Below are 23,803 nucleotides of genomic sequence, written 5' to 3'. Positions count from 1 at the left end.
GATGGAGACTTCTGATCTTTCGGCCCATGAGGTTGCCATTGCCCTGGTGGAATGCGCCCTCAGCTTTCCGGGTGGCGACCTGCCCTTTGATGTGTATGCTATTGCAATCGCCTCTCTAATCCATCTGGCTAGTGTATTTTTTGATGCTCTACAACCTTTTCTGGGGCCTTGATGAGAGATAAATAGGGCATTATCTTTCTTCCAGGGATCGGTGACTGACAGATATTCTATGAGGCCTCTCCTGACATCCAGGGTGTGTAGTTTCCTTTCCTTCTCGTTAGTTGGATTAGGGAGGAAGGATGGCAGAACTATCTCCTGTGTCCTATGGAAACTAGAAACTACCTTTGGCAAGTACGCTGGATCAGATCTAAGTATTACCCTATCCTCTTTAAACTGTAAATAAGGAGGACACCTAGATAAAGCCTGAATATCGCTTATTCTGCGAGCTGATGTTAGAGCTACCAGGAAGGCTACCTTGAGGGACAGGTTTTTTAGGGAAGCCGACGAGATAGGTTCGAATGGAGTCTCTGTCATAGCAGTGAGGACTAGGTTCAAGTCCCACGGCATAAACCTATCCTTCATTATTGACCTGGATCTCCCTGCTGCCTTAATGAATCTGCTTATCCAATAATTACCAGCAATGTTACAGCTAAACAGAGCCCCCAAGGCTGACACTTGTACTTTAAGGGTACTGGTAGAGAGTCCCATGTCTAGACCTTTTTGTAGGAACTCTAATATCTGCATTATAGGTGCTGAATCCCCAGCGATTACTTTTGAGTTTTGAAGGAATTTTTTCCAAATCCTAACGTAAATTTTTGTGGTAATGATTTTTCTACTTTTAAGTAGGGTGTTAATTAGGTCTGCGGAGAAACCCTTCTCTTCTAATAATGACCGTTCAAACTCCACGCCGTCAGATGAAGGCCAGCCACCTGAGGATGGAAGACTGGGCCCTGGGACAGGAGATCCGGGATGTCCGGCAGAACCCAAGGATCGGACACCGACATGGTCCTGAGGCATGAGAACCATGCTCTCCTGGGCCAAAACGGAGCGATAACTATCACCCTTGCTCTGTCTTTCCTGATTTTTCTCATCACTAGGGGTAGAAGAGATAGGGGAGGGAAGGCGTAGGCTAGTTTGAAGTCCCAGTTTATCAGGAAGGCATCTACCGCCAGAGGATTTTCTCTGGGATTCAGGGAGCAGAATTGTTTCAATTGCGTGTTGTCTCTGGTGGCGAATAGGTCTACCTCTGGATATCCCCACTTTTGAACAATCAGATTGAATATGGAGGTGTTTAAAGACCATTCCCCTTGCTTTAGCCGATTGCGGCTTAAAAAGTCTGCCGTGATGTTGTCTTTTCCTTTTATATGCAATGCTGTTAAAGATAGGAAGTATTGTTCTGCTAGATGGAACAACCGCTCTGCTACAAACATCAGGGGTCTGGAACGAGTCCCGCCTTGGTGATTGATGTATGCCACGGTGACCTGATTGTCGGAGAACACTCGCACGTGATGGCCCTGTAGGTACACAAGGAGCTTTTTAGCCGCCTGTTCTACTGCCGTCAATTCTTTTAGGTTAGATGACATTCCTAACTGATGATGTTGCCATTGGTCCTGGACTAAAATTTCACCCATATGAGCTCCCCAACCGTAAGGACTAGCATCCGTGGTGACTATGCGGGTTACGTTATACTCCCAGGGCACCCCTTTTGATAAGTTATCCTTGTCTAACCACCACTCTAGGGACTCCCTTGTGTTACGGGATAAGGTTAGCTGACCCTCCAAGCAACCTCCAAGGACTTTTTGATGTAATAAGACCTCGCTCTGTAGTTTCCTTGCATGAAACTGGGCCCACTGGACTGCCGGGATACAGGCCGAGAGAGAGCCTAGAAGGGACATGGCTTTTCTGAGGGACATGGTGGGGTTATTGGAGGCGTTCAGGATCTGATAATGGAGGCGAACAAGCTTGTCCGGAGGCAGACGGCATTCCTGTTTTTCAGAATCCAGGGTTAGGCCCAAAAATTGTTGGACTTTCATTGGTTGCAACCGGGACTTTTTGACGTTCAGCAACCATCCTAACCGTTCTAGGGCAGACATTGCCTTTTGTAGCTGTTGTAAACAATGGTTCGCCGTTTTACCTACAATAAGAAAATCGTCCAGGTAGGGGATCACCAGAATGTTCGATTCACGTAGATGGGCCATGACCTCCGCTATCACCTTAGTAAATACTCGGGGAGCGACTGCCACTCCAAAAGGGAGGGCCGCATATTGGAAATGTCGAACTGACCCATCCAACTGAACCGCCACTCTGAGGAACCGCTGATGGCCTGCATGGATGGGTATATGGTAGTATGCGTCTTTTAAATCTAACACCACCATGAAGCAGTTTTGGAACAGCAATTTTATTGCAGATTCAATCGTTTCCATCTTAAAGGGACGTATGACCAAAAATTTGTTGAGGGCCTTAAGGTTAATTATTGTCCTAAAGGAGCTGTCCGGTTTGCGGACCAGGAATAGAGGGGAGTAGAATCCCTTCCCCCATTCTTCCTCTGGAACCTCTATCAGGACTTTCTTAGCGCACAGGTTATGAACCTCGGCTTCCAGGGCAGCTTGTTCTGCCGTAGATGACCTGAGTGGGGTGATTTTAAATTGATCAAGGGGAACCCTAGAAAACTCTAGTCGTAGTCCCACGGCTATTATCCCCAATATCCAGCTGCTACTGGAGATCAGAGACCAGGATGGGTAGAAGGCAGCTAGTCTCCCTCCTACTGGGGCAGCTAGTCATTGGGGCGGCTTTTTCGTATCCCGAGCTGGACCTTCCTGGCGCCCTCCCCCAAACATGAATCCTGTACCTTTCCTTTTTTTATCATCCCATCTGCCCTGATCTCTGGACGGCCTTCTCCGGAAAAACCCTTTCCTGGCGAAGGGACGTCTGTAAGAGGGGTTCGGGAGACTGGGAAATTTCTTTTTGTCATCTCCAGCTTTCTCCAACAATTCGTCCAAGACGGGGCCGAATAGGTACTCCCCCTCGCAGGGAATGGAACAGAGACGGGACCGGGCTTGAATATCTCCTGGCCAGCATTTTAACCAGAGCGCTCTTCGCGCTGCATTAGACAGACCTGCGGCTTTAGCCGCCATTCTTGCAGAGTCTGCAGAAGCATCGGCTAAAAACGCCGCGGCATTCTGAATGATGGGCAAATTTTTCCGAATAGATGATCTTGAAGTTCCATCTCTTAGTTCGGAATCTAGCTGATCCAGCCAGACCATCATAGATCTGGCTGTACAGGTGGCAGCTACCGCTGGTCTTAACGCGCCTGCTGACATCTCCCATGTCCCTTTAAGGAAAGAATCCGCTTTTTTATCTAACGGATCTTTCAGGGAGGCCATATCGTCAAATGGTATGGCGGATTTTTTAGATGCTTTGGCTACTGCTGCATCTAGTTTCGGGGCTTTATCCCATCTGCTTACTACCGGGTTATCGAAGGGGTATCTCCGCTTAAAGGCTGGTGGCATGGAGCCCCTTTTCTCCGGTCTCTTCCATTCTCTATCAATTAGGCTCTGAACCTTTTCGTTCAATGGAAAAGCTTTACGTTTTTTGGGGTCCAACCCCCCGAACATTATGTCCTGTGCTGAGAGTTCCCGTTTTTTGTCCGCTACCCCCATGGTGGACCGTATAGCTTTCACTAATTTGTCCATCTGGTCTAAGGGGAAGCAGAACTGGCTAGAGTCTTCATCCGAGGAAGACGACGAGGAGGCCGAGGAGTCCGAGGAATTGTCACCCTTCCCAGGGGCGACTGAGGCCTCCGAGCCTGAACCACTAGCCTCTCTTCTCCTAGAAGGTTCTCTTTGAGGTAAAGCTTTCATTTCTGCCCTGATCATGTCTCTCAGGTTTGAAGTGAAGTCAGGTGTCTCTTCCGCTACCTGCATAAACGGGGGAGAGTATAAGGGCCTGACAATCTACCCCTGGACTCCCTGTCCTTAATAACTCCTACCGTCTGCCGTATGCATGGCTGGCATAACTTTTTAGGGTGGCCATCTGGTAGGGGGGAACTACAGAGGGGACATTCCCTGTGTTTCTGTTTTCCCGTAACCTTCTTCCCCTGAAAAAAAAAACATAAGGGAACACTGCATCAGGGTACATTCACGGAGATCTCTTACCCATGCAGATGAGGCAGGTACCGGATCACGGAGGGAGGCAGGGGCGTCCTTTCTGGAGGAACTTTCGCGGCTCTGGTCGCTAGTTCGTCTCTGTTTCTTCTGTTGGCCACTCGCCTGTTTCTGCGGGTGCTCCTGCGTCTCGTCCTGCTGGACTAAGGGGGCTTCCGACGTATCCATTGCTGGGGCCTTCAGAAGCACCCCAGCGGCGTCCCCATCTGCCTTATATGGCCTCCTGTCCGGGTCAGCAAGCATCCTGCCGTAGCACCACCCACCCGGCTTTTGCGTTCCCTCCCCCATGCTCCGAACCCCCTTGCCTTCGCCGGGTCGCCGCGCGACCCCCGGACCGGCATGCACCCGCGGCGCGCGCCGGAGGCCGCCGGCACCCGACTTCCGGTATCGGCGCTATCGCTCCGCCCCTTCCGCCGCGTCACTTCCGCCGCTCACAGAGCCCTGCAGGAGCGCGCGCGAAGGCGCCGCGCAGCCCCGCCCGGAGTGCCAGCACCCCCCGCGCCCGCCGCCATGAGCCCGGCCAGGGGACAGCACCGACCTGGAGGACCGGGCCTGGGGAAGCGCACCGGGGCATACATACCAGGTGCTGGCTTTGGAGACGGCATCCACCGGACCCCTGCTCCACCTGCTTCGTCCACTGCCGTGGTGACCTACCCGGCCCCACCGTGGCGCTTCCAGGGACCCCGCACTGACCGAGGTAGGAGACCCCCTCGCTACCTGGGTCGGTCAGCCGGCCTGGGTATTCAAATGATGATTCCATGACGGACAATCTGTAGAGAGTCCTGTCCTCTAGGAACAGGAAACCAACTGATGCGCGGGAGAGGTGCCACCCTTTTTGTATCTGTAGGTTTCCTGTTCCTAAAGGGCGGATCCCCTCTCTCAGGTGGTGCTGTCATGAACGACCGAATAAAAAGTCTTAGTTACTCACCGGTTAACGGTATTTTTCGGAGTCCATGACAGCACCACCTGAGAGAGGGGATCCGCCCTTCAGGAACAGGAAACCTACAGATACAAAAGGGCGGCACCTCTCCCACGCATCAGTTGGATTACAGAGCACAAGAGGACCACAATGGTTAATAGCAAAATTTATACACAGTGTTTTTTATACAACTATTCCTTACTAGTGTACATATAAGAGAAAGAAGTGCATATCCAAATTTAAACTACAAAAGGGGGGGAATATACGGGTGCTGTCATGGACTCCGAAAAATACCGTTAACCGGTGAGTAACTAAGACTTTATTCGGTCGTCCATGACAGCACCACCTGAGAGATTTACAGAGAGTAATAACTATTTAGGGAGGGACTACAGCCTGCAGTACCCATAAGGGTACCAAAAGAGAGGTCTGTGGAAGCACCCAAGTCTAGCCTATAATGATTATAAAAGGTGCTCGGAGAGGACCAAGTAGCCGCCTTACATATCTGGTCAATGGAGACTTCTGATCTCTCGGCCCACGAGGACGCCATGGCTCTGGTGGAATGCGCCCTCAGCTTCCCGGGTGGCGACCTGCCCTTTGAGGTGTATGCAATTGAAATAGCCTCTCTAATCCACCTAGCTAGTGTATTTTTTGACACTCTACAGCCTTTCCTGGGACCTTGATGGGAGTTAAATACGGCATTCTCCTTCTTCCAGGGGTCAGTAACCGCCAGATATTCTTTAAGGCATTCTCTAACATCTAAGGTGTGTAATTTCTCTTCCTTCTCATTAGCTGGATTAGGGAGGAAGGATGGAAGGACTATTTCCGGTGTTCTATGAAAGCTAGAAACTACCTTCGGTAAGTACGCCGGGTCAGGTCTGAGTATTACCCTATCGTCCTTAAACTGTAAATAAGGAGGACGCCTAGATAATGCCTGGATGTCGCTTACTCTACGAGCTGAGGTTAGAGCTACCAGGAAGGCTACCTTGAGGGACAGGTTTTTTATAGAGGCTGATGAGATGGGTTCGAATGGAGCTTCTGTCATGGCTGTGAGGACTAGGTTCAAGTCCCATGGCATGAATCTATCCTTCACCACTGGCCTGGATCTACCTGCTGCCTTGATGAATCTACTGACCCAGTAATTACCCGCGATGTTGCAGCTAAAGAGGGCCCCCAAGGCTGAAACTTGTACTTTGAGGGTACTAGTGGAGAGCCCCATTTCTAGACCTTTCTGAAGAAATTCTAAGATTTGATTTATAGGAGCCGAACCCCCAGCGACTACTCTAGAGTTCTTTAGGAATCTCTTCCAAATTCTGACATAGATCTTGGTAGTAGTGATCTTTCTACTTTTAAGTAGAGTGTCAACCAGGTCTGGGGAGAAGCCTTTATCTTTCAGCAGTGTCCGTTCAAACTCCACGCCGTCAGATGTAGGCCAGCCACCTGAGGATGAAAGACTGGGCCCTGGGATAGGAGATCCGGGATCTCCGGCAGGACCCAAGGATCGGACACTGACATGGTCCTGAGGCATGAGAACCAAGCCCTCCTGGGCCAAAACGGAGCGATCACTATAACTTTCACTCTGTCTCTCCTGATTTTCCTCACCACTAGAGGTAATAGCGATAGGGGAGGGAAGGCGTAGGCTAGCCCGAAATCCCACTTTATCAGCAAGGAGTCTACCGCCAGGGGGTCTTCTCTGGGATTTAGTGAGCAAAATTGCCTTACTTTCCTGTTTTCCTTGGTGGCGAAGAGATCTATCTCTGGCTGTCCCCACTTCTGTACAATCAGGTCGAAGATAGAGTTTTTTAGGGACCATTCTCCTTGCCTTAAGAGATTGCGGCTCAGGAAATCTGCCGTGGTGTTTTCTTTCCCCTTTATATGTAGAGCTGTTAATGATAGAAAATGCTGCTCTGCTAGCTGGAACAGCCGTTCTGCTACATTCATCAGGGATTTGGAACGGGTCCCGCCTTGGTGGTTGATATACGCTACGGTGACCAGATTGTCGGAGAACACTCGCACATGATGGCCCTGTAGATACACAAGCAGTTCTTTAGCTGCCAGCTCTACTGCTGTCAATTCTTTCAAGTTGGATGACATCTCTATCTGATGATGCTCCCATAGGCCCTGGACCAGAATTTCCCCCATATGAGCCCCCCAACCGGAAGGGCTAGCATCCGTGGTGATTATGCGGGATATGTCATATTCCCAGGGAACCCCTCTGGATAAATTATTCTCGTCTAGCCACCATTCTAGGGACTCCCTTGTGTTTCGGGACAAGGTTAGCTGGCCCTCTAAGTAACCCCCAAGCATTTTTTGATGCCTTAAGACCTCGCCCTGTAGAGTTCTTGAATGAAACTGGGCCCACTGGACCGCCGGGATACAGGAGGAAAGTGAACCTAGAAGGGACATGGCTTTCCTGAGGGACATGGTCGGGTTATTGGAAGCGTTCAGGACCTGATAGTGTAGGCGAACCAGCTTCTCCGGGGGCAGACGGCATTCCTGTTTTCCAGAATCTAGGATGAGGCCCAAGAATTGTTGGATTCTCATCGGCTGTAACCGAGATTTTTTAATGTTAAGCAGCCATCCTAACCGTTCTAGGGCAGACCTTGCCCTTTGTAGCTGTTGCAAACAATGGTTAGCCGTTTTCCCTACAATCAAGAAGTCATCTAAGTAGGGGACTACTAAAATGTCTGATTCACGTAGATGGGCCATAACTTCCGCTACTACTTTAGTAAACACACGGGGAGCGACTGCCACCCCAAAGGGGAGGGCCGCATACTGGAAATGTTGAACTGACCCATCTAACTGCACCGCTACTCTGAGAAAACTCTGATGATCTGCATGAATGGGTATATGGTAGTAGGCATCTTTCAAATCTAACACCACCATGAAGCAGTTTTGAAACAGTAATTTTATTGTTGAATTAATTGTTTCCATCTTAAATGGACGTATGACCAGGAATTCATTGAGGGATTTAAGATTTATTATGGTCCTAAAGGAGCTGTCTGGCTTGCGGACCAGGAACAAAGGGGAGTAGAAACCTTTCCCCCTTTCTCCCTCTGGAACTTTAGTTAGGACCTTTTTATGGCAAAGATCCCGAACTTCAGCTTCCAGGGCAGACTGTTCTGATGAGGATGACCTAAGAGGAGTGACCTTAAAACGATCTTGGGGAACCCGGGAGAATTCTAGTCGTAGACCCGCAGCTACCACCCCCAGTATCCAGTTGCTATTAGAGATTAATGCCCAGGCCGGGTAGAAGGCAGCTAGTCTCCCCCCTACCGGAGCAACTAGTCATTGGGGCGGCTTTTTAGTGTCCCGTGCTGGACCTTCCTGGCGCCCCCCTCCTCCGAACATGAATCCAGTACCTCTCCTTCTTTTGTCGTCCCATCTGCCCTGATCCCTGGACGGCCTCCTACGGAAATATCCTTTCCTGGTAAAGGGGCGTCTATAAGAGGGGTTCGGCAGACTGGGGAACTTCTTTTTATCGTCCCTGGCCTTCTCTAAAAGTTCATCCAGGACGGGGCCAAACAGGTATTCGCCCTCACATGGAATGGAACAGTCGAGATCTGGCCTGGATGTCTCCTGGCCAGCATTTTAACCAGAGAGCCCTTCGAGCTGCGTTGGATAAACCTGCGGTCCTAGCCGCCATCCTCGCAGAGTCTGCTGACGCATCAGCCAGAAAAGCAGCAGCACTTTGGATAACTGGTAAAGCTTTTCGAATGGATGCTCTTGAGGTTCCATCCTTCAATTGGGAATCCAGCTGATCCAGCCAGACCATCAAGGATCTGGCCGTACATGTGGCCGCTACCGCTGGTCTCAAGGCACCCGCTGACATCTCCCATGTTCCTTTCAGAAAAGAATCCGCTTTTTTATCTAGCGGGTCTTTTAAGGAGGCCATGTCATCGAAAGGTATGGAGGACTTTTTGGAGGCTTTGGCCACTGCCGCGTCCAGCTTAGGGGCCTTGTCCCATTTGGTTACCACTGGGTCATCAAACGGGTACCTTCGTTTGAAGGCAGGTGGCAAAGAACCTCTTTTTTCTGGCCTTTTCCATTCCCTATCTATTAGGTTCTGGACTTTATCATTCAACGGGAAGGATCTGCGCTTTCTGGGATCTAGACCTCCGAACATCACGTCCTGTGCCGAAAGTTCCGGTTTTGTGTCTGCTACCCCCATGGTGGACCTTACTGCTTTAACTAACTTATCCATTTGGTCTAAGGGAAAGCAGAAACGGCTCGAGTCTTCCTCTGAAGAAGATGAAGTGGAGGCCGGGGAATCTGAGGAGTCATCGATTCCAGGTGCGGCCGAGGACTCTGAACCAGAGAGGCTAACATCTCTTCCCCTATAAGGAGTCTTTTTTAGATAGGGCCTTCATTTCTGTCCTGATTATCTCCCTCAGGCTTGTGGTGAAGTCCGGTGTTTCTTCCGCCACCTGTATGGACGGGGGAGAGTGTAAGGGCCTGTCAATCTACCCCTAGGGCACCGTCCCCATCCAACCCCTACCGTTTGTCGCACGCATGGCTGACACAACTTTTTAGGGTGGCCGTCTGGCAAAGGGCAATTACAGAGGGCACATTCCCTGTGCTTCTGCTTCCCCGTAGCTTTCCTTGCCTGCGAAAGAACAAAATAAAACACTGCATCAGGGTACATTCACGGAGATCTCTTACCCATGCAGATGAGGCAGGTACCGGCTCACGGAGGGAGGCAGGAGGGTCTTTTATTCTGGAGGAACTCCTGTGGCTTTGTTCGCTCGTCCGTTTCTTCTTCTGCTGGCCACTCGCATGAGGTTTTATCGTGGCCTGTTTCTCTGGGCGCTCCGGCGCCTCGTCCTGCTGCTCTGTGGGGGCTTCTGTCGAATCCATTGCTGGGCCTTCAGAAGCACCCCAGCAGCGTCACCTCCTGTGCTTTTAATGCCTCCCACAGTGTCCGGGTCAGCAGGGCTCTGGCGCGGCACCTCCCACCCGGGTCCTCCCCCCCGCGACTCCCCCCCACATGCTCCGTCCCCCTCCCCCCCCGGGCACCGCCCCAGACCGTCGAGCACCGGCGGCGCATCCCGGAAAGTCGGCCGGCATCCGACTTCCGGTTTCGGCGTTCCCGGCCCCGCCCCTTCCGCTGCGTCACTTCCGCCGCGGGAGCGCGCGGGAAGGAGCCGGCACGGCGCCCCCGGCTCCGGAATGCCCGCCGCTCCCACATGCGCCGACCTGCGCCCGCCGAACGGGCGCGACCGCCAGCCCCCGGCAAGAGAGAGAGGAGCAAGCGGAGACCGTGTGAATGCAACAGGAAGGGTCCCGGGGGTCATACATACCTTGTGCCGGCCCTATGGAGACGGCTGTCCACCGGACCCTCTGCTCCGCCTGCTCCAACCACTGCCGTGGTGACCTACCCGGCCCCACCGTGGCGCATCCAGGGACCCGAGCTTGACCGAGGTAGGAGACCCCCCCGCTACCTGGGTCGGTCAGCCGGCCTGGGAATCCCTCGACGACTCCATGATGGACCATCTGTAGGAAGTCCCGTCCTATAGGAACAGGAAACCAACTGATGCGTGGGAGAGGTGCCGCCCTTTTGTATCTGTAGGTTTCCTGTTCCTGAAGGGCGGATCCCCTCTCTCAGGTGGTGCTGTCATGGACGACCGAATAAAGAGAGAGTGCAGAGAAGAAACAAGAGGGAGGTGGGGAAGTACCGACAATGGGGACAATGAACTAAACTGCTTAATCAATTTTTGCTATTTATTTTATCCATATTTCAATCTGTATAAAAATAAAAAAAAATATTTAAATTTTCACACGGACCATTAGGCCTTTTTTGTTTAATTTTAGACTACAACTTCCTGTTTCAAGAAACAACACATGTACATGAGCCACAATGAACAGGTTCCAACCCTATATTTTGTATTGAAGCATATAATAAGAGGGTGCAAAAGTCATTGCCAAGGTCAGCTGTGACATTGTCTATTCTGATTCTGTGTTATAAGATGTGTACAGAGGCATTACCGCTCATTGTAATCCTGCCTCTGCCGATAAGGAAACTGATGTAAACTGTTCCTGAAAAGGACACAAAGTAGGAGACAAAAAGAATAGTCTCAAGGCGAACTGTGAAAATTGCAAGATTACCATTTTTTTTTTTTAAAGATTGCATTATGAAAAAAAATGTTGCCAAAAGATACATGTAACGCAAAAACCTGATTCAAACAAAAGCTCCTTTTCTGATAACTTCTCCTTAAACTGGTTGTTCAGGATTTAAAGAAAAAAAAAATAAACAAAAATGCCCGTTTTCATTTGAAAACTGTGTCAAACCAGTCTACAGTTTTATTATCTCTTAAGGGGGAATTACACATAGCGATATCGCTAGCAATATCGCTAAAGCGTCACCGATTTTGTGACGTTGCAGCGATATTGCTAGCGATATCGCTACATGTGATACTTACCTCCGACTGGCTCCCCCGCTGGCTATCGCTGATCATGCGAGATCGGCCTGGTCCATTTCTCGTCGTCGGCTTCCTGCTGGCGACGACAAGCGACGCATGGATGCGGGTGGGAGGACGTCTTCATCGCTGCCGTATGAAAGGTAAGAGCGAACGCCGACTGCTGCTGCATCGCTAGTGAGATCTGCCTGTTTGGCAGCTCACTAGCGACCATTTAGCGATGCACCAGCAATCTTGACAGGGTCATATCGTGGTCGGGATCGCTGGTGCATCGCTAAATATAAAGGGGCCTTAAGTCTCATGCTCTTTAGAGTCAAGTTGCAATTCCATAAATTATCATACAAAGCATGTCAACAACAAAGTGGAGTAAGATGTGCTTCTAGGAACATCCAGATAAGGTAAAGTATCAAATATTCCAGGACAACGCGTTTCAAAAACAGTAGGTTCTCATCAGGTCTTGAAGCGCGTTGTCCTGGAATAAATATTTGATGAGCTTTATTTTATCGAGACATGGTGGACCTTGGCTACTGAGCACTGGAGAATTGCAGCAGCTCTACCATGTATCTACACCAGTGTTGTGCCTTCCACAGCATGCACAATATGGACTGGAGAGCAGCCACCTTTACACAATGTAGCTTTTATACTGTTTCTACTATACTCCCCATGGTCACAATATAGAAGGAATAGCCAGCTTACCACAGCAGTCCATAGTTCTCTGGATCTACTCGGATCGGCGCCACTGCTTGGGGGGGCGGGGGGACAAGTAAACAAATCAGAAATAGAGCCAGTTTCACAAATAAAAATTCCTGAAGATTTACTCATTCATATTACAAATTCTACAAAATATCCCATCCATAGCAGTCCAAAGGCGAAACACCACCAAAGTGTTTCTGGTGCATGTAGCAAGTCCAAAGACGAAACACTACCAACATGTTACTGGTGCATGTAGCAAGTACAAAGGCGAAACACCAATATAGAAGAATAAAAAAAAAAAAAAAAGGTATTCAGCTCACCATTAGATGAATTCCTGTGGCTTTGGGTGTGGACTCCAGGATGGTGCTCGGAAAAAGTGGCTGTGGTAATCAAACAAAAAAGTTCCAGCAACAAACATCCAAATCAGATTGTTGAATAGACATTAAAACTTCATCTTTATTGCAATGCCTTTAAAAACATACTGTTAAAAATTGTTGATCCAGGGGATTACGCGTTTCGAACAAAAATGTTCTTAGTCATAGCCATGACATAGCGAAACACCACCAAAGTGTTTTTGATGCATGTAGCAAGTCCAAAGGCGAAACACCACCAAAGCATTTTTGGTGCATATACCAAGTCCAAAAGGCGAAACACTACCAAAGAGTTTCTGGTGCACGTAGCAAGTCCACAAGCGAAACACCACCAACTCGTTTCTGGGGCATGTAGCAAGTCCAAAGTCGAAACACCAGCAACATGTTACTGGTGCATGTAGCAAGTACAAAGGTGAAACACCAATATAGAAGAATAAAAAAAAAAAAAAAAAAAGGTATTCAGCTCACCATTAGATGAATTCCTGTGGCTTTGGGTGTGGACTCCAGGATGGTGCTCGGAAAAAGTGGCTGTGGTAATCAAACAAAAAATTTCTAGCAACAAACATCCAAATCAGATTGTTGAATAGACATTAAAACTTCATCTTTATTGCAATGCCTTTAAAAACATACTGTTAAAAATTGTTGATCCAGGGGATTACGCGTTTCAAACAAAAATGTTCTTAGTCATAGCCATGACATAGCGAAACACCACCAAAGCATTTTTGGTGCATATACCAAGTCCAAAAGGCGAAACACTACCAAAGAGTTTCTGGTGCACGTAGCAAGTCCACAAGCGAAACACCACCAACTCGTTTCTGGGGCATGTAGCAAGTCCAAAGGCAAAACACCACCAACGTGTTTCTGATGCATCTAGCAAGTCCAAGGGCGAAACACCACCAAAGCATTTTTGGTGCATATACCAAGTCCAAAAGGCAAACCACCACCAGCGGGTTTCTGGTGCATGTAGCAAGCCCAAAAGGTGAAACACTACCAAAGAGTTTCTGGTGCACGTAGCAAGTCCACAAGCGAAACACCACCAACTCGTTTCTGGGGCATGTAGCAAGTCCAAAGGCGAAACACCAACACGTTTCATGTATGTAGAACCAGAAATACGTCAATGTTTCGCTTTTAGTCTTTTACAGATGGTTTGTGGATTTTTCTCTCTCTCTACTTCATTTACTACCCTATGGTGCCTTGAGTTTTATTTACAGCTATTCCATAAATTAGCCATGGACTGTTATGGCGCCATTTTTGAAACAAAGCAGAAATGTTTTTTTCTAATGTTGAAAGTCACTTTTGAAGAAGTCTTCCAATCTGACACATTTATGGCAGATCCACAGCGTCGGTGATAGATGCTTGATACCGATTTGCCAATATTTACAATGACATTGCCAAAAATCAGGATATTTACAGGGATAAACTATTTATGTTTATTTAAAAGAAGGGAAAAAAAGTGAAATTTCCACCATTCGACATTAGAGTACAGTCATGACTTAATGCGCTGATCATGCAGCGCGTCTTCGCCGAGGAGGTCACACATGAATTGATCAATTACGCCTTCAAACAACTTTGGCCAGGATATGACTTAAACACATTAGCTAATATAGGACTATACAAAACCAGTGTTAAATTTACATTTTTCAAATTAGATAGTTATGCATTAGCTAATGCAATCACCAGGATCGAGCATAGAGAACAGGTCAAGAGCATCCACCGAGGCCATAGCGCAGTCATCTGCCAGCCAGATTTATATACAAAGCAGAAAGTGATCCCACTGATTATGATCAAATAAGTCTTGGCCCTCAAGATAGTCTAAATGAAGGCTTTTTTTTTATATGTATATATAAATGTCCGGCACAAATAAAAATATCTAGTATTCGAGCCCCATTTTCCATGAAGAGATTAAATGTTTCTATATCTGCCTGGGGGTTAAAACTAATACAGAACAAATTTTCATGGAAGTAAGAATAGACTTAAAAAAAGAAGAAACAGGAATAACTAGTTAGAGCACGGAGACTGATTTAAAAGAGTTCAGCTGTAGAAACAGGAAGATTAAGGCCATGTTCACATGTTCAGTAATCCAAAACCAGGAGTGGGTGATAATACAGAAGTGGTGAAGAGTTTCTATTATACTTTTCCTCTGATTGTTCCACTCCTGGTTTTGGCTTACAAATACAGATATAAAATACTGAACGTGGCCTAAGAGTTTGTTTGTTTGTAAAAATACGCAGCAGTTCCAGCATAATCAATGTGATTTCTGAAATCTTAAAGGGAACCTGTCACCTCATTTTTCGCATATAAGCTGTGGCCACCACCATTAGGGGCATATCTACAGCATTCTGTAATGCTGCAGATAAGCCCCCGATGTAACCTGAAAGATAAGAAAAACAAGTTAGATTATAATCACCCGGGGGTCCAGTCCGATGGGTGTCGCAGGTCCGGCTCCTCCCATCTTCATGCGATGACGTCCTCCTCCTTGCTTCTCCCTCGGCTCCTGCGCAGGCGTAATTCTCTGCCCTGTTGAGGGCAGAGTAAAGTTCTGCAGTGTGCAGGCACTGGGCCTCTCTGACCTTTCCCGGCACCTGCGCACTGCAGTACTTTGCTCTGTCCTCAACAGGGCAGAGAATTATGCCTGCGCAGGAGCCGCGACAGAAGCAAGGAAGAGGACGTCATCGCATGAAGATGGGAGGAGCCGGACCCAGACCGCGACACCCCTCAGACCGGACTGTGCCCCCTGGGTGAGTATAATAAAACTTGTTTTTCTTCTGTCAGGTTACATCAGGGGTTTATCTACAGCAGTGTTCCCCAACTCCAGTCCTCAAGAGCCACCAACGGGTCACGTTTTCAGGATTTCCCTTAAAATTGCACAGGTGAGATCTGCTCACCTGCACAGGCAATAATTCCACCACCTGTGCGATACTAAGGAAATCCTTAAAACCTGACCTGTTGGTGGCTCTTGAGGACTGGAGTTGGGGAACACTGATCTACAACATTACAGAATGCTGTATATAAGCATCCAAATGGTGGTGGCAGCAGTTTATATGCTAACAATGAGGTGACAGATTCCCTTAAAGCACATGCCGCAATTATTTTTTCTGTGCATGTTATGAGATCTGCTTCGATTTCGATTTTGCAGCACTTTTCTCCCAAATAACTATAAAAAAAAAACAAAAAAAAACCGCAAGGAAAAATGTCACAAAAACGACTATATTGTACGCTGCCATTTTTCCTGCCTCCATTTGTTTGTTTTGATGCAGATATAAACAGTGCAAGAGCTCAATGTGTGAACATACTTTAGGTTTACGTCCACACGCAGCTTTTTCTGTGCATTTTTTTCTGCAGGAATTAAGCACAGCCATAGGTAGACCATTATTTTTAATCTTTAAGGATTCCGTAATAACAGGGTCTGTACCACAAGACTGGCGTATGGCAAATGTGGTGCCAATATTCAAAAAGGGGACAAAAACTGAACTTGTAAATTATAGCCAGTAAGTTTAACCTCAACTGGAGTATCTGGAGAAGAATAACCTCATGACCCAATATCAACATGGGTATACAAGGGACCGTTCCTGTCAGACTAATCTGAGAAGCTTTTATGAAGAGGCAAGTTCCGGACTGGACCAAGGGAATGCAGTGGACGTGGTGTACATGGACTTTTCAAAAGCTTTTGATACAGTGCCACACAAAAGGTTGATACATAAAATGAGAACAATGGGGATAGGGGAAATTATGTGTAGGTGGGTTAAGAGCTGGCTCAGGGACAGGAAGCAAAGGGTGGTTATTAATGGAGCACACTCGGACTGGGTCACGGTTAGCAGTGGGGTACCACAGGGGTCAGTTTTGGGCCCACTTCTTTTTAACATTTATTAATGACCTTGTAGGGGGCATAGAGAGTAGAATTTCAATATTTGCAGATGACACTAAACTCTGCAGGGTAATCAATACAGAGGAGGACAATTTTATATTACAGGAGGATTTATGTAAACTAGAAGCTTGGGCTGATAAATGGCAAATGAGCTTTAATGGGGATAAATGTAAGGTCATGCACTTGGGTAGAACGAATAAGATGTATAATTATGTGCTTAATTGTAAAACACTAGGCAAAACTGTCACTGAAAAGGACCTGGGTGTATGGGTGGACGACAAACTCACATTTAGTGGCCAGTGTCAGGCAGCTGCTGCAAAAGCAAATAAAATAATGGGATGCATTAAAAGAGGCATAGATGCTCATGAGGAGAACATAATTTTACCTCTATATTAGTCACTAGTGCGACCACACTTAGAATACTGTGTACAGTTCTGGTCTCTGGTGTATAAGAAAGACATAGCTGAACTGGAGCGAGTGCAGAGAAGAGCGACCAAGGTTATTAGAGAACTAGGGGGTCTGCAATACCAAGACAGGTTATTACACTTGGGGTTTAGTTTGGAGAATCGAAGGCTTAGGGGTGATCTTATTACAATGTATAAATATATGCGGGGACAATGCCAAGACCTTTCTAATGATCTTTTTACTCTTAGACCTGTGATGGGGACAAGGGGGCATCCTCTACGTCTGGAGGAAAGAAGGTTTAAGCTTACTCACAGACACGGATTCTTTACTGTAAGAGCAGTGAGACTATGAAACTCTCTGCCATATGATGTTGTAATGAGTGATTCCCTACTAAAATTTAAGAAGGGACTAGATGCCTTTCTTGAAAAGTATAATATTACAGGGTATATACACTAGTTTCCTTAATATTGCGTTGATCCAGGGAGCTAGTCTGATTGCCGTATGTGGAGTCGGAAAGGAATTTTTTTCCCCAATGTGAAACTTACTGTTTGCCACATGGTTTTTTTTTTGCCTTCCTCTGGATCAACATGTTAGGGCAAGTTAGGACAGGATATGGGTTGATCTAGATGGACTTAAAGTTTTCCTTCAACCTTAATAACTATGTTACTATGTAAATGCAGGCTATTGCCAGAAAACCAGAGTGAAAATTATGTGTGTTTATAATGCACTTTTGAAGTTTTTTTTTCAATTTTTTTTTGTGATAAATCTCATTGCTCTCAATGGGAAAAAGCTGCAGTAAAAGCATTGAAAGAATTGATGATGGTTTAAAAAAAAAAAAAAAAAACACATATAAAAAAAGTCAAGGAAGAAAAGAACCGTCTGTTTGAGATTTTAGAAATCTCTTTTGTTGTTGTACTGTAAAATGCTGCGTGAAAAAAAAAAAAATGCATGAAATACACTTTGACCTAACAGTCAAATTCTGCTTGTAGTAAGGGTTAATTATAACCAAATCCAATGCCTAAAAAGTAGTAAAAAGGTTATAAATCCAGAAACTACAGACAATGGAGACATATAACCATTTTCCAGATTGCAGACAATTGTTGATTTATTAGGAAAGAAAAAGTAATTTATAGTATTGAAAACATTACCGTAAAACTTATGGCCCATATTTATAAAAAATGGTGTAATTTGCAGTAAATCTTTAGTTCATTCACTTAGTCTCTATCACTTCATATTTAGCAAATGTGACATCTTAATAATAAATTTTGTGCAAATTACCCAAGCGAAACTTTTTAAGCATGGTAGTACACACTTTACAACATTAGAAAAGAGTCTGAGACTGATGTGTTAAAATGTTGAATGTCAATGCAAAATATTTTGCGCAAATTGTGCCTTGTACGGTGGCTGATGAGACTTTCCAATGCTAAAAAAAGAGCAGAAGACCAATGTGTCACATAATGACAAATTTCATGCAAATTTTTAAGCATTTTAAAAACAGTTACAACATAAATGTATTTGCTCCACACCTTTTTAAGACAACGGAGATGTCTACAATATGCAAGTTATTTTTTAAAACTTTTAAGTGGAAATGCGATCAGAAATTTGTTGTATTTCATGCCAAAAATGTAACCACACCTCTTTTTCTCATCAATTTTTAAGTTTTGGAATAGGTACTGTAGCAAAGCCAGGTAGGCTAGGGTTAACGCTTCGCACTACAGGTCCTGATTAGGTGCACCTGTGGCAACCCTGAGGGTCCAGTCGCCACAGAGGTACTGCACCTCACCCAGAGGTGTGGTATCCCACTTCCCAGGTAAGGTGGAGGCACCTGACAGTACTCTAACACCTGCACCCAACACACACTACAGAAGCAGTGCACCCTGGATGTACGGGAGACTGATCTCATCCCTGGCTGGGTAGTAAAGGGTGTTGGGAGGTGGGTGGAGCTAGTAGGAAGAGAGCGGGAGAACAGAGTTGAGTCTGAGGAGTCCGCCCTGAGGGGAGGAAGTGGAAGGACGTGTGTGAAGCAGCTCCTGGTCAGGAGGAGCTGGTTGGAAGGAAAGGGACAGAAGGGAGATCCCTGAAGAGGGAAGGGATCCTAGAGGCACGGGCAGCGACTATACTGTCCGTGGGGCTCATTCCACGCCGGCTAACGTTGGGTGGAGGGATCAGGTTGCAGTATAGGGACTGGCCCTAAAACTAATGGAATGGACATCGGACTCAGCTAGATCAACCAGAGGCTCCGAGCATTGAAAGTGCTGCAGCTAGATCCACAATTATTCCCTGAAAAGGCAGACACATAGGATCCAGGGACCTAGAGGTTATTCCCGCCAAGATCGGAGTCTGCTGGCTTGGGGCACTGCTTGTGAAGGTGCTGGATAGGAGGGAGGAAATCAGCACAGGGAGACAGCCAGAAAAGGAAAACACTGAAGGGAGTTCCGGAAAGGTGTTCTCCATCTGCCTGGGAGTTTGCTGGACCCCTCACCTGGAGGACGCAGCGCCAAACAGGGAACACAAGAACTGTGAGTAAAGCTTTGGAACTGCACCCAGCTGTGTCCTCTAATTCTTTCTGCAACACCTACTCAGAACTGCTACATCTACCACTACCAAATACAACACCTTTTCCATCACCACTGCCCTGGGACAAAAGCTCTGCCTGTGGAGAGCTGTTCCAAGTCTGCTGCATCACACCATCAGTCCCAGAGGATCTGCTCTGCAGCGCTGGTCACCGCTGACCAGAAACCACAGGTGGCGTCACAAACTTATCTACACATAGACTTCATTCCTCATCATTTCTTATTTTTGATGGACAATCTGGGCCACGGACCGGGTCACTGCTGTCATGACACATCCCTTTAAGACACCGGCCCGATACATTCGGCAGAAATATTGTTCAAATATGGCTCGAATATGTCAAAATCAGACTCGGGGACAAAAACCAAACTCGCTCATCTCTAGCACTGCTATGCACCCAGTAGAAATAAGCACTATTCCGTGTGTGATATAAAAGAACTCTGTGGCTTTGTGTTCCAAGCGGCTACCCGAGAGAGTGAATCCATACAGTACTAAAATGTGTTGTAATAAATGGCGTAAAATATTGTTAATGGCAACCTGTCAGCAGATTCATGCAACTCAAACCACAGGTAGCATGCATGGGAGCCTGTCTGCACGATTGCAGCCAGGTATTTTTTCTATGGCATTTAAAGATCAAGTCTAGGACCTTAGGAAGAGATGAGAAGCCAGATGCTGTCCCTGACCAGCTTCTGTTTGCACTGCTTGAGTCAACTGACAGGTCTTTTCCTTGTGTGCACACCAGGAAAGACCTGTCAATCACCAAGAATTGTGTGTAGTGAAGATGGCTGTGGACGTCATCGGACTATCCTCATCTCTGCATGAAGTCCTGGACTATATTTTCTCCAATATGCCATTGAATAACTTAACTGCAATAGTACAGACAGGCTCCAATTTATGCTAGTTTGGGCAGTATGAATTAGCTGTCAGGTTCAGTTAAAACTGGACTCGGCACAATTTGTGATATTTCATTGCTATAAATGCCAAAGATTTGGGCCAAACAGAATTGAGAAATGTCCCTTTAAAATTTCTTTGTGACATCACATTCTTTCAATTTGAATTTATTTTTTTTAAGCTGTGTATTCAATGTAAAATTGTGCTTCAGATGAGAAAGGTGTGAACATGCGTAGTAAGAATATGTGCACAAGGGATGAACTGCTGTTGATTAAAGGGGTGACCTGGCACCAAAAATTTATTTTCTAAATATCTATCCTTACAGTCTAATCACTTTTGTAATTTGTTTCATTAAACAATTTCCTACACGTCTCCCTATTTAGCAAATCCCTAAATGTATTTTTTTTTTCTACTTCCTGTGATGCTTCGTTTGAGAGGTACCTGAAACGTGAAGTCACAGGAGACTGGTGCTGCACTCACTTCCCTGTAACATCCATTGCCCCTCCTGGAACACAGCATCATGGGGCGGGGGACAAAGGTGCACTTACTCACTGGTTTGTCGTATCGCCGCCCCCTCTGAAGACATCCTTGAGTCTGGGTGATGGGTGATGGGGGAGAGGCGAGGGCAGCGCCGGCACTCTGCCTTTATTTCTGCCGCCGCCATAGCTTCTAACTGAAAGACGACATCATTAGGGGATAGAAATAATAAAAAAAGTGAGTGATGCCAACGCTGCCCCTTGATCACACAGGATCCAGGATGTCTTCATAGGGGCAGCAATGTAAGAAACTAGTAAGTAACTGCAGCGCTGCCCCCTGCTCCCACGCTGTCAACAGGAAGAGAATCTGCTGCTCTGTTGAAGTGACGTCAGCAGAAGTCTGACACCTCTGTGCCGGTGGAGAAAGGCGCCAAGCACAACAGGCAGGTAGGTATCAACTACCTGCCTGTTAAAGTGTAAGTCACATTTTTTATTTTTAATTTCTGGATATAACCTTTAAGCACACAAAACCTAAGATAGAAACAAAATGAATACCCTGCTATAAGTTAATAAATAAAAGCAATAGTGCAAATAAATAACATATGGAACATAGTAAACAGTTAGGCCTGTTTAACATTTCCGTTTTTTGATGTCAGTCAAAATCCATCACTTTTCTAAAAAAACGGATCCGCCCATTTTTGGGCAGATCCGTTTTTCCCCCCATAGACTTACATTAGCGGTGGATTTTGACGGATCCGTGAGAATTGTAGCGGCTCCCGGGCGGATAAGGCCGTGAAGCAGGAAAAAAAATTCTCTCTCTCTTCCTTTAAATTTCCTGCTTCAGCGGATCCGTAAAAAAAAACAAAAAAAAAAAAAAACGGTCCGGTGGCATACGTTGGTATCACAACGGAAACGGATCCGTTTTCATTATCTTTAGCGGATTGCACTTGATCAAAAAAAACGGAAGTGTGAAACAGGCCTTACATATCTATAAAATGTGTTTTAGGTGTCAGACCACCGCCTTTAAATGAACAATTGCAGGTTGTCCTCTTCATTCAAAATCTTCCCATATTTTTGTGTGAATTTCCCTACTGCTTTCTGCAGGTTTTCCTGATGACATTTTCCATAAGCAAATCCATCCCACGTGAACATCTCTCTAAACAATGAAAATTTAGGGACTAACAACATATGTTGAAATGCTTAAGTTACATACACAGAAGCATAATGAAACACAGGCTCTAATTTTCCATATAATAATGTCATGCAACAAAACGACTGTCAAGTCAGTCTCTGAAAGGGCCGATAGCCGCACTAGTGCCCCAGCCATACTCTAATTAGGCCATTTAATGCAAATTTTATGAGTTAACATTAAAATATATTCAGTGTGAGTGGGTCAAGGCATTTTTACTCACCCACTCACTCTGAATATATTTTAATTTTTAAATAATTCCATTCGGTATGAATTCTCTTCCCTGGACATTTGCTTCATTTTATTAATTGACAGCTTATGTATATTCTGTATGCATAATCTCTTACCTGCAGATTAAGGGATATGCTGATCAAGAAGCTTCCAGCAATTGACAAAATTATTCCAAAAATTAGGTTCTAGGGGAGAAGAGAGATGCAATTATGAAAATACAGAAATTAAAATAGTACATTAGATATTATAGAAAATGATGAGCTTTGCCACAGTCACTAGTTTTATTGAGCATTTCTTTGTGAATCTCCACCTGGAAGCTGTCAACAAGGCAGCTTGTGGAAGATCATAACTGAAGGGAAGCTATCATCAGAAAACGACAATTGACTAAATATTTTTTTACATTATACAATCTATATAAAATGTAAAAAATATAAACCTTGAAATGTTCACACCAGCCTCTGGAGCTTTTTTTTTTAAAACTATAACTTTCTGTTTCAGGAAACAACACGTGTACATAGCTAAAATGGTCAGACCCAGACCCTATCTTTTGAAATGAAGCATACAATGAACCTGTGCAAAGATCATTGGGAGAGGGGGAGCAGGAATAAAATAACTGCGACCAACCGCTTCCGGTAACCATCAATGAGTTTCTTACAATGCTCTGCTGGAATTTTAGACCATTCTTCTTTGGCAAACTGCTCCAGGTCCCTGATATTTGAAGGGTGCCTTCTCCAAACTGCCATTTTTAGATCTCTCCACAGGTGTTCTATGGGTTTCAGGTCTGGACTCATTGCTGGCCACCTTAGAAGTCTCCAGTGCTTTCTCTCAAACCATTTTCTAGTGCTTTTTGAAGTGTGTTTTGGGTCATTGTCCTGCTGTTAGACCCACGACCTCTGAGGGAGACCCAGCTTTCTCACACTGGGCCCTACGTTATGCTGCAAAATTTATTGGTAGTCTTCAGACTTCATAATGCCATGCTCACGGTCAAGCAGTCCAGTGCCAGAGGCAGCAAAGCAACCCCAAAACATCAGGGAACCTCCGCCATGTTTGACTGTAGGGACCGTGTTCTTTTCTTTGAATGCCTCTTTTTTTCTCCTGTAAACTCTATGTTGATGCCTTTGCCCAAAAAGCTCTACTTTTGTCTCATCTGACCAGGGAACATTCTTTTAGGCTTTTTCAGGTAAGTTTTGGCAAACTCCAGCCTGGCTTTTTTATGTCTCGGGGTAAGAAGTGGGGTCTTCCTGGGTCTCCTACCATACAGTCCCTTTTCATTCAGACGCCGACGGATAGTACGGGTTGACACTGTTGTACCCTCGGACTGCAGGGCAGCTCTACCTGCCCCACTTCACTTCTCATGGGTTTTGTACTGTGCTGATTTGTATGTGTGGTTATCATTTCAGGTGGTTATGGAGATTTTCTCTGTCCACTTAGACCCTCTCTAGCCCCTAATGGTCTGGCTGATCTGGTCCTTCATGTTCCCTATGCCTGATCTTGGGTTGGGGTACCTCTACGCATATATGAGGTCTATTTAGTGTGCATTTCTATCTTTTTTGTACACCTCATAGTGATCTGCATTGTCTTGGGTTTGCATTATCCCTTGTACTGTTTTTTGTAAT

General features: G+C 46.1%; 1 protein-coding gene across 2 annotated transcripts in view; it reads right to left on the bottom strand.

The window, feature by feature from the left end:
* Positions 1–23,803, bottom strand: part of NIPAL2 (NIPA like domain containing 2) — a 220,127-nt gene that overhangs the window by 157,644 nt on the left and 38,680 nt on the right. The window contains exons 2-4 of one of the 2 annotated variants that reach the window (XM_073550473.1): positions 22,304–22,372; positions 13,028–13,087; positions 12,509–12,568 (exon numbers count right to left, since the gene is read on the bottom strand). In XM_073550473.1, coding sequence (XP_073406574.1) covers positions 12,509–12,568; positions 13,028–13,087; positions 22,304–22,372 — 189 coding nt within the window. The remainder of the gene's footprint in view (positions 1–12,508; positions 12,569–13,027; positions 13,088–22,303; positions 22,373–23,803) is intronic. The other variant, XM_073550474.1, reaches the window with a different exon arrangement.

This window comes from Dendrobates tinctorius, unplaced genomic scaffold (genome assembly GCF_039654945.1).
Source record: "Dendrobates tinctorius isolate UK_male_01 unplaced genomic scaffold, ASM3965494v1 ptg000165l, whole genome shotgun sequence".
Taxonomy (NCBI): domain Eukaryota; kingdom Metazoa; phylum Chordata; class Amphibia; order Anura; family Dendrobatidae; genus Dendrobates; species Dendrobates tinctorius.
This window is presented reverse-complemented; position numbering and strand designations above follow the sequence as displayed.